The 11737-nt window shown below is 34.6% G+C and overlaps 1 protein-coding gene across 1 annotated transcript in view; it reads left to right on the top strand.

Annotated features, from left to right (window-relative positions):
- Positions 1 to 4388, top strand: part of LOC149830430 (serine/threonine-protein phosphatase 7-like) — a 41605-nt gene extending 37217 nt beyond the window's left edge. The window contains exons 4-5 of the mRNA XM_090015811.1: positions 2929 to 3036; positions 4041 to 4388. Of these exons, the coding sequence (XP_089871937.1) occupies positions 2929 to 3036; positions 4041 to 4118 (186 nt within the window). The 3' untranslated portion in view covers positions 4119 to 4388. The remainder of the gene's footprint in view (positions 1 to 2928; positions 3037 to 4040) is intronic.
- The last annotated feature ends 7349 nt before the right edge of the window (positions 4389 to 11737 follow it).

Consider the following 11737-nt stretch of genomic DNA (forward strand, 5'->3'; position numbering starts at 1 on the left):
TGGAGAAATTGATGGAGATGTAAATCATAGGATAAAGGTTGGGTGGATGAAATGAAAAAGTGCAACTGGAGTGCTGCGCGATCGTAGAATGCCATTGCGGTTGAAGGGAAAGTTTTATAGGACGACTATTAGACCCGCTTTACTATATGGTACGGAATGTTGGGCTGCCAAGAGACATCATATTCAAAAAATGAGTGTAGCTGAGATGCGAATGCTTAGATGGATGTGTGGAAATACAATAAAAGATAAGATTCGGAACGAGGAGATACGTAAGAAGGTAGGTGTTGCACCAGAGTTACCAGTCGAGGAAGCGGGAGCGGGAAGCGATACGGGAAGCGGGAGCGGGAAGCGAGGCACTTTAAAAAATTTAGGAAGCGGGGAAGCGTGGGACCACTTAGAAGAAAATTCTGAACCGTTTCGGAAGCGACCTAGGAAGCGAACCGGAAGCGAACCGGAAGTGAGGGGGAAGCGAAAAATGAAAAAATGGGGGAAGCGAGGGGGAAGCGTGGGGGAAACGAGCTTCCCATTTATGGGAAGCGCGTTTCCCATAAAAGGGGGACGCACTTCCCATAAAAGGGAAGCGCGCTTCCCATAAAAGGGGGACGCTTCCCCTCACGCTTCGGAAGCGCGACGTTTCGCGCTTCGCGGAAGCGCGCTTCTTCTTTTGCCTAGGCGCTTCCGGTAACTCTGTGTTGCACCCATTGAAAATAAGATGCGAGAGAATCATTTACAGTGGTTTGGACATATTCGACGAAGGCCTAATGATGCTCCAGTTAGAAGGTTGGAGAAATGGGAAAATATATTAGTTAAAAGAGGTCGGGGTAGGCCTAGGAAGACTTGGATGGAGATGATAGGAAAGGATATGAATGCTTTGAACCTCACCGAGGACATGGCATTGGATAGAAATGATTGGAGGAAAAGGATTCATGTGGAAGACCCAAAATGAATTTCTTTTTTGGTTCATATCGCTGACCCCAATTGTTTTGGGATGAAGGCGTAGTTGTTGTTGTTGTTGTTGTTGTTGTTGTAGTTGTAGTGCCTCCATGAGTTGTGCCAAGGCTAATGAGCCGATGCATTTTGAGTTGTCTATATAATTTCTTTTAAAAGATGGTCTCAACGAAACCACCTTCTTTTCATCTTTTTAATCTTCTTTCCTTCTTTTGGGGCAAAAATGTTTGATATGTCTCGACTCATAACAATGATAACATTATTTTGCCACTCTTTTTGTATTCATGATCTCCTCTTTTATCATTTTGACTTCTTCCATAGTTATTGAAATTTCTTTCATTCTCATCATTTCTTATAAAGTGAGGTGGTTTATAACTCCTAGTGTGATTTTGGGGTTTTGACATAGCAAGCATGAATTCTTCATCTTTTGAAGATGATACTTTTTTTTAACCTATTTTCCTCCATAGTTAACTCTTCAAAAGTTTTAACTATGGTAGGTACACCTCCTCTATGAAGAAAAACCGATTTGGTCCCTTCAAATTTGAGTCTAAATTCATTAACAAATTGATAGAAATGTCCCGTTTTAATTTGTTTTTCACAAAGTTTTACATCTTGGGGGCAATGCCATTTTGGCTCTAGAAGAGTCAATTCATCCCAAAGAAGAGAGAGAACATTATAATATTTCTTAATGTTCATCTCTCCTTGGGTCATAGTTCTCACTTTATTTTGCGCATTGCATATGTGAGCAATATCCTTGAGACTATTCATATCTTTAAGATTCTTTCATGCGTCACTAACAAAGTCAAATTTCGCTAAGCTAGAGTATTTTTTGATGTCAACACTATTGATGAGCCATCCAATTATTTTAGAATGACCCATCTTCTACTCTTTTCATTTTTTTCTCATATTTCGGTGATGGCCTTAGACATCTATTCTCCTTGAAGATCCACTTCCTTTCTGTTTTCAATCTTAGTAAGTATTAGTTTGGGCTCTCTTTCGGTCCCATCAACCAAACCCCGTATACACTTTTCCTATATTTTATGTTTCACTATGGATGCCCACATCACATAGTTAGTATCATTGAGTCTTATGAGAACGAAGACGATCACTTTTCTTTTATTCGATATTTTTACAATAATGAGAGAGGGAATGTAGCATGACTTTTGTTGAGGAGATCTTTAATGGTGCGCTTTCCGATGCAATGCTCTCACGAACCAATGCTCCACCAATCTCACGATTCTTCTCTTGGCCTTTCCCAATGAATAACAACCCAAGGATACCAATGCTCTGATACCACATAATGAAATAAGAACAAAAGTAAAAACAAGTCTCTTATGGACTTACAATAACACAATCAACCAATAATAAGAACACTAATTGATTGATCCAACCACCCACACAAGGGTAAAAAATAAATGCTTTTGTATTCCACAATATGCTCGGAAAGCAATACTTTTTACAAGGGCTTGAAGTCCTATTTATAACAGCAAAAGGGATAGGGAGCCTCCAACAGTTAGTTGGAGCTGTCCCATTCAAAAGCACCAAAGCAAAAAATAAAACAACAAAAATAATAATTATACAGTCAGCCCCTAATGGGCTGACTTCTATTACACTAAAATGACTGAAATACCCCTGACAGGGTATTTCGGTTTACATAATATGGATATATATATATATATATATATATATATATATATATTATAAGCTTGTCTTAACATGTATCAACCTTGTAATCCTCATTGCAGCATGCAATTGTGCCTGAAAAGTAGAGTGGGTAATGTGCCTGTTAAAGAGTTTGCCAGAATTGCAGGAAAACAGCTTCCTAATGCTATAATTTGCAGTCTACCCTGCAACCAAATCCTTGTGCCAACTTAGACTAAAAATTTACATTTGATAGCAGTTTTCTTGTATTTCTATTGTTAATACTGATTTCTGTTTCATTTTAATTTTTGCCCTAACCATTTTTTCCCAATGTTTCAGGCTTCAGAAGAGAGATACAATAACATGGGAGCATATATCCTGCTGGAAGCTCCTGATTTTGCTACTCCAGTTTTCCACAGTTTTGAAGCTGTTAGACCCAGACCAAAGGTGAATTATTTTCTTGAATAGTGAACAATCAACCAGATCGTTGTTTGGCTTCTTTTTTATGCTATCAGATATATATTTGTATGTGTTTTATATTTTTGGACTATGAAAGCTTGCATCATGGTTGATTCTTCATTTCTTCGACAATAGTTTCGCTTCATAATTTTCCTCAAGGATTGTTTTCATCGTTATCTTGTCATTCAGTTACCAATGGATGTTAAACTGCATAGGCACTTAACTACAAACCAATGGCTGCGAGCAGCTCCTTTTGATAGTCACTGGTCTATTTAATGCCACTGAGCAAGTGGAGTGTAGCCCAGAGTTACCGAAAGCTTCTTTGGTAGGTGGGAAGCACGCTTCTCATAAACTCGTTTCGGAAGCATGATACTCTTCACTTCTGAAACTTCCTGGGAATCTCAATTCCCCTACGCTTCTTCTATGCTTCCTATATGCTTTTCTCACATTTTTTCATGTTTTTCGTGTATTTTCTCTCATGCTTCCACTCAATTTTGATGTAGGTAACCATCATTGTTAGATTTTAACAAAAAATCAACTCTTTTAATGAAAAATCATGAAATATAAGAATGATCAATTTTATTTTAGTTTTTATTTGATTCCTATTCAGCTACCATATTGCTTCATTTTTTATTCATATTTCACTTTAAAATTGATCATTTCGTTCCCTCTTCCTAAGTTTTAAAATGGCTGGATCTCGCTTCTGCTTTTCCCTTTTTCGCTTCCTAGTTTGGCAACCTTGGTGTAGCCTTTCTTCCATAGAGCATTTCATAATTCAATGACAACCTGTATTAGATGGATGATCCCATCTGTTTGTTTTATTGGGATTACTGTGAATGCTTAGTTTGCGTCTTCCATTGATAGTGCGAATTTGATTGTTGGTTGTCTTTTCATTTCCATCTTTCTTACTATGACATCATTCAATTATAGTTTAGTTTTGTTATTTTTCTGAATTACTTGTGTTGACTCTCTTGTTTTTGCAAATTGTTCAGGGCAATGCTTATTATAATTATGAGGATGTGATCGACTCTGATGAAGAACTCGATTTAGGATCAATGGAGCAGAGCTAGCACGCTAAGAGTTTTGTATGGTACTTCAAATGTAATTCTTGTGTCCTTTTGTTGGGATGGGAATGGGTGTGTTTCATTTGTAGTTTTTATGTAATTCTTGTGTCCTTTTGTTGGGATGGGAATGGGTGTTTCATTTGTAGTTTTTGTCTCTCTCCGATTTCTTAGATTTTTTTTTGGGTTCCCGGCAGCTGTTTAATTAATATTCTGTTTTAAGTATCCTTGTTAAACCTCAAATGCATAATTTATATCATTTTCAGAGTATTTATCTTTTTTGACCAGCTGTTGAGTACATAATTATGCATAAATGGATCAGTTTATTTTGGTGTCTAATTGTCTATCAGTGAAACTTAAACTTTTATATATTTGTTTTTCCTTAGAAGTGGGATGTGGTACCATACAACCTTGTAGCCTGAAAGTTATTTTTTTAATCATTAATCAATCATGGATGGAATATCTAATACAATGACCTAAATTTTTTTACAACTCTTTTCCTTTTCAAAAAAAAATGTAGAACAATCCTGAGAAGATATCATTAAGGCAGGGTTTGAGAGCCTCGGATCTCAGATGCGAAGGTGAGATGTGGCACAAGCGTAATATGGGTTTTTATGCAAAATTAATGTGAAAGTGCATCCGATTCTCATTTGACAATCTACCTGTTCGACATTACGGGTTATATATATTTAAAGGAGTCTGGGACCGTCCTGAACTTACAGATTACGTGTTTTTAGCTTAATAAAAAAATAAAATACACCAAAAACTTGATTAATTAAAAGGGAGAATTCTTATTAAATTAATTTGATTCAAAGTACGGTTCTTAGTGAATAAGTAATGATAAACACATTTATAAGTTTGAATTAAGCAAAAAATACATGTAATTGAATTTTTTAAAAGGGTCTAAGATGGTATGTGAGATAAATGGCATGTACCTTACACATTATTCTCTTTATATATATATATATATATATATATATATATATATATATATATATATATATATATATATATATATAAAATGATCATATTGTACGGGTAGTTTGATGTATTTTTTTAAAAACTTTGGAATTTTTTATATTTTTTTCATGTCCAAAATCATAAATATCTAGAATTAAAAAGATCTTTTTACCCTTCATGCATGTGCTTTCCTAAATATAAGTGAATTTTCTCTCAAATATATGACTATTTTTTTTGAACAATCTCTGTTCTCAAGTCAGTATTTCTCTGTTTCGATGTCGAAAACTTACATTTTTACAGTCGTTAAAAAATTGGGACATAGGCCTATAACTTTTTTGTTTTGAGTCAAAGTTGAAAACCCATCTAGGGTTTTCTCATTTTTGAGCTCAAAAATTAAAATAGAAGTATACTCTACAGAAATAAACACAACTTCTATGCTATTTTTAAGCTACTTGTGTTGAAAATCGTGAAACATAAAAAAAGATAGATATAGATCATGACATTAGCTTTCCAACGCTACCAAGATCATTTTGATCTGATGAACGATGGAGAGAAACATCATCTGGAAGATAAACTATTCAGTTGTTCCAATTTGCAGAGCATGCTTTTATTCGGATTTTATAGCTAAAAAACAGGAACTCTAGAGGAGTTTTCAGCTCTGAATCAAAAAAAAAAAAAGTTATATGACTATGTTTCAGCTTTTCAATGACTATAAATACACAAATTTTTGATATTAGAGAAGAGAGATACAAACATGAGAATTCAGATTGTTCTGCAAAAAATATATATGCGATTTTCACATATATTTTCTTCTTCTTAAATATATGTGATTTATTTATATATATATATATATATATATAATTTTTGCATATATTTTTTATCATTTTTTCTTAAATATATGTGATTCTCTCTTATATGTGTGATTTTCTCTTAAATATATGTGATTTCTTCCTATATATGTGATTTTTCTCCTAAACATGCGATTTCTTTCAAAATATATGCACTTTTTTTTCTTATATATGTGATTTTTCTCTTAAATATGTTATTTTCTCTCAAATATGTGATTTGTCTCTTAAATATATATAATTTTTATGAATAAAAAATCACATATATAGGAGAGACTCTATATATTTAGAAGAAAATCACATATATTTAGGAGAAAATTTGTATATATTTAAAAGAAAATTACATATATAAAAAAATTGCATATATTTAGAAGAAAATCATATGTTTAGGAGAAAAATCATATATATTTAAGAAATGATAGAAAATCTATACAAAAATTGCATATATAGAAGGAAATCACATATATTTAAGAGAAAATCGTAGAAGATATATGAAAAATTGCATATATATTTTCTGTAGAATAATCTTTGTTATTAGGTTTGTATCTCTCTGCTCCAATATTGAAAACCTGCATTTTTATAGTCGTTGAAAAACTGAGATATAAGCCTATAACTTTTCAGTTTTGAGTTAGAGCCGAAGACCCCTCTAGAGTTTTTGTTTTTTAGCTCCAAAACCATAATAGAAGCATGCTCTGCAAACTAGAATAATCGAAAAGTTTATCTTTTGGATGACATTTCTCCACATCGCTCATTAGATCAAGGTGATTTTGGTGGCGTTGGAAAGCTAACATCTTGATATGTCTTTGTCATTTTTTTTATTTTTCTTAATTTTCAACATAAGAAAGTAAAAAATAGCATAGAACATATAGAAAAGGTATAACCACGTATGTTCCAGTCTGGAGAGCATGCTTTTATTTTGATTTTGGAGCTAAAAAATAGGAATCCTAGATGAGTTTTTTGGTCTAACTCAAAACAAAAAAGTTACAGATGTCTCAACTTTTCAATAATTATAAATTTTTGACATCGGAGCAAAGCGATACAGATTGGAGAAAAGAGACTATTATATAAAAAATAACCACATTTGATATAAAATTTACATATATTTATAAAATCACGTGCGAAGGGTAAATTTTTTTTTAAATTTAGATATTTGCGATTTTGAATATGGAGAGACTATTGAAAATTATAGGTTTTTTAAGAAAATACGGCATATTTGCCATGCAGTACTATCATTTTTTGTATATATATATATAGTATGAGAACTAAAAATATAGGCATTTCCCACTGTTTTTAGCAAATCCAGCCATGTAAATGTGTTCGGCAAGGTAAATTTGCTAGGAACCAACTGTTGGATCATGTATTTTCAATAAAAAATGCAATTTTTGAATGCTTGAATATTTATAAAGATTACGAGCCATTGATTTTAAAGCCTTAAAAAGACCTCATTTATTCGTCATAATGGGATAATTCAAGAGTTGGTCTTTATAAAACCAAGAATGTAGTTCACATCCGTATGGTGATATTTAAAATAAAAGAACAAAAAATTCATGAAAATCCGGTTGACATGATGGTTCTCCTATTCTAGTGACTATATAATGTTCAAATTTGTTGGCAATCGTATTTGATGAAGAGGATGATGGTGATGGCGGTGTAGTGTTGAGGGTCATCTTTATCATATCAATTAATGGTCATGATATTGTTAGTGTTGGTGATGTCATGTGATGATTAATGATAATGCTCATGACATTGTTGTGGTTGATATGAGCTTCATCACATTGTTGATAAACCATATATTAATGATGCCACGGAGAGAGAGAGAGAGAGAGAGAGAGAGAGAGAGAGAGAGAGAGAGAGAGAGAGAGAGAGAGAGAGAGAGGACACCTGGGATGCACAACGAGCTCAGTTCAGTAAAGCTCAGGCTTGGCTCATCCCGTAAATGAGCCGAGCTTGAACTACGCTCTAAGGCTCGACCGAACAAGTGAACCAAGCTTGATCGGCCTACCGAGCTCGATAAAGCTTGGCTCATATTATATTTTTTATAATATAAAATAATATATATATTAAGAAACCTCGCACTGCCCTGCCCCACCTTGCATCTCATCGAGTCCCAGCCTCGACTCGAACCTCACCCTACCTCAAGCCCCCCGTCCTGCCTTGACCCCTCACTTTGCCTTGACCCCCCACCCTACCTCGAGCCCCTCATCCCGCCTTGGTCTCCCATCTCGCCTCCACCACCACCCTACCTCGAGCCTCCACTCCGCCTCGATCCCCTTTCCTCTTTCTCTTTCTCTCTCTTTCATCGGAAAATGAGAGGCAGTGCTCTACCTTCGGCTGATCCTCCGCCACCGTTTGGCGAGATCGATACCTTCAAGTTAGAGATCGACATCAGCGCTCTATGACCATAGTTTTGCCAGCCATGCCGAGTCCCTCATGAATCGACTCTTCCCAAAAAATGCCAGCTACAAGACGCTCATCAAGGGGTGGTGCTCGACTCGATGCTCGGTAGGAGCCGAGCCTGAACACCAGTGGTTCAAGCTCAGGCTGAGCGGGGAGACCAGTTTACCTGAGCGAGCCGAGCTTAAACTTGCCAAGCTCGGCTCGTGTGCATCCCTAACGACAATCATCAAACCGAAAATAGGACTCATTACGAGCCATTTATTTTAAATTGCTTAGATGCCATCCATCCTTAACACAAATGACATGGGTAAAATTAAAAGGTGGGGCCCATCCAAGTGATGGACATCTCATCCGTACAGGTTTGGATGCTGTTCATCTAGAGATCAATGGCACCCAAAGGAGCTCTAACGGTATTACCATCAGAGTATACTCTGACCTGATCCGACATCCAAAACTTGGCATCGTTCATTTTTAAGATAAACGACATCCAAGGTGCCTTTGATTGTGCTACCTTTGGAGGTGCCTCTGACGTGATCCTCTCTCTAAAAAAAAAATGATTGTGGTGATAATTTATTAAATAATAATACTTTTTATGATGATAATGATATTGCCATCGATGATATATAGTGATCTTAGTTTAACTGTGCCTGCTGCTTTGTTGTTAATGATGATTAAAACATCTAACGATAAAACTGCTGATGATAATAATAACCATAGTGATCATAACATGTAGGCATTTTTTACTAAAGGATGTTCTAATGGTAATCAGCCTTTCATGATAATGAAATGATGATGACAAGAAGAGGCAGTTGATTCATTTGTACATTAAAATGAGGTCCAAAACTAATTCACATATTCTAATTTAAAAAAGTGTTCCAAACAAGGATTAAAATTTTTCTTAATCATCACAAGGGTTCTACTCATTTGGTAGGGACAAATTGTAAATGCCATCAAGTTACCACAACGGGTCCCCTGCGTGGCCAGCAGGGTGTTTGTGAGGGAATGGAGATGAAGACATAGGATCAAACCTTATTGGTGCACTGGTGTTCATAGCTTTCAGAGGTGGGCTACATAAGGCAGGGTGGTCGTGGGGCTTCACATAGCATTTTCCTTGCTTTGGCGAGGGTTCCTCAGAAGAAGTCTTAGTCAAGTTGATGGGGATGTCACGTGTTCAAAACCCACATGGAAAAGGAAGGGCACGGTTTGTTGCAAAGTCAAAACTGAATGTATTCCTTGGAGAAAAATGATGAACCCCAGAGTTTTGCAAACAGGAGGTCTAAGGCATGCCAATGTGTGGTTGGTCATGGAGAAGTTTCTTGCCATAATACATACACACATATATATGAGTCAGTATTTGGTCGCATTGAAGGCACCAAATTATATAGAACTATTGAGCTGAAAATCATAGGTTTCAGCTTTATCAACTCAGTCTGATCACATAGATGTGTTCAGAAAGGTTTGCTTGCTAATGATCAAACCTTAGATCATGTTATTTTGATCTAATAATATGATTTTTTTGAGTCATGAAATTTTAGTGCATTGTGGACAGTTAAATTTTGAAGCTCTTCCAAAACTTGCTTACGTGTTACAATCATATTTATTCAAAACTCATCTCATCCATAAAATTTAATTTACAAAAAAACACCTAAAACCTATGATTTTCAGCTCAATAATTCCATATAATTTGGTGCCTTCAATGACACCAAATATTAACCCTATATATATATATATATATATATATATATATATATATATATATATATATATATATATATATATATAAAAAAAACTGAAATATGTTTACTGGTATGAACCAAGATTTTCATAGGTTTTTTTACTTTTTTTGAAAATTTTACATGGATGTGATCTAGATGCTTGGTTTTATTGAAACACACTCTTGGATCATCCAATTATGATTTATAAGAAAGACCATCTAAGGGTTCAAAATCAATGCCTGGAAATTTTCATAAATATTCAAGCATAAAAAATCACTTTTTTTGATCTGATTACAATACAACAACAACTACGCCTTCATCCCAAAACAATTGGGGTCGGCGATATGAACCAAAAAAGAAAATCATTCTGGGTCCTCCACATGAATCCTTCTCCTCCAATCATTTCTATCCAATGCCATGTCCTCTGATTACAATGATCCAACAATATATTCCTAGCAAATGGACCACACTGAATGCATCTGCATGGTTAGATTTGCAAAAAGACCTATGAAAATCTTGATTCATACCAGCAAATATATTTGGTTGGTATATATATATATATATATATATATATATATATATATATATATATATATATATATAAAGAGAGATTGATTCTTCCTACCTTTCCATATGGTGTGGATGGTACCAATTGTTAATGTTTATGTCATGTTTGGCAAATCTAACCCCATAGATGTATTCAACATGATTCATTTGCTAGGAATTGACCATTAGATAGTGTTTTTTCATTGTAAAATTATGATTTTGTGAGTTTTTAAGCCGATAAAAATTCCAAGTCATCAATTTTTGAAACTTTAAAACCAAGCTCATATGCCATAATCAAATGATCCAAAAGGCTCCTACTAATCGGACCATCTAGATCACATATGTAAGGTCAAGTTTAAAAAAGTATAGTAAAAATTAAAAATTTAAGATTGTTCATACCCTCCTACTGTTAAGAGAAGAGTCATCTCTACGGTAGAAAATTTTGGGAAAATATATAATACAAAATAATATGAAAACTTATTTATTTACTTTTGATATTTACACAGAGAAACTGCACCAGGATCATAGAAGTCACTATGCAAGAGAACGTAATAATCGATGTTAGTCTGACCCGTCTCCACCAAGGTTTCTCCTCATGAAAACAAATTCCTCTCTCTCTCTCTCTCTCTCTCTCTATATATATATATATATATATAGAGAGAGAGAGAGAGAGAGAGAGAGAGAGAGAGAGTAGTCTGGCAAGATTAAACAATAGCAATGGGATGGCGTCTACTGAAGGAAGTCATGACTTCTTTTAACTTCTAGATCGTTGGACTTTACTTACCAACGTGTTAATAAGGTGGCATCCAAAGTCTTGGTTGTTTCCTGTTATTTTGAGTTTTTTATCTAAATAATTACCAAGGTCTTAATCTTTTGGAAGGTTCAACATGCATGGATCATATTGTTATCCTTTTCAATTTTCATGACCGTTCTCTCTCTCTCTCTCTCTCTCTCTATATATATATATATATATATATATATATATAACCCAAATTCTAAAAAAAAACAAGATTTTATTTGAAATTTTCTTTTTTACAAAACGGACTTCTTTACAAATAATTGCGAGTTCCTCGCTGATGAGGTCAAACTGTTTCTCCCTAAGCAATGACGGATAATCTGACTATGACTATGGTTGAGATTTCTTGAAAAAGTTGACCTTCAAAAG

The sequence above is a fragment of the Nuphar pumila genome, chromosome 8 (assembly GCF_984573655.1).
Source record: "Nuphar pumila chromosome 8, dmNupPumi1.hap1.1, whole genome shotgun sequence".
NCBI classification, from domain to species: domain Eukaryota; kingdom Viridiplantae; phylum Streptophyta; class Magnoliopsida; order Nymphaeales; family Nymphaeaceae; genus Nuphar; species Nuphar pumila.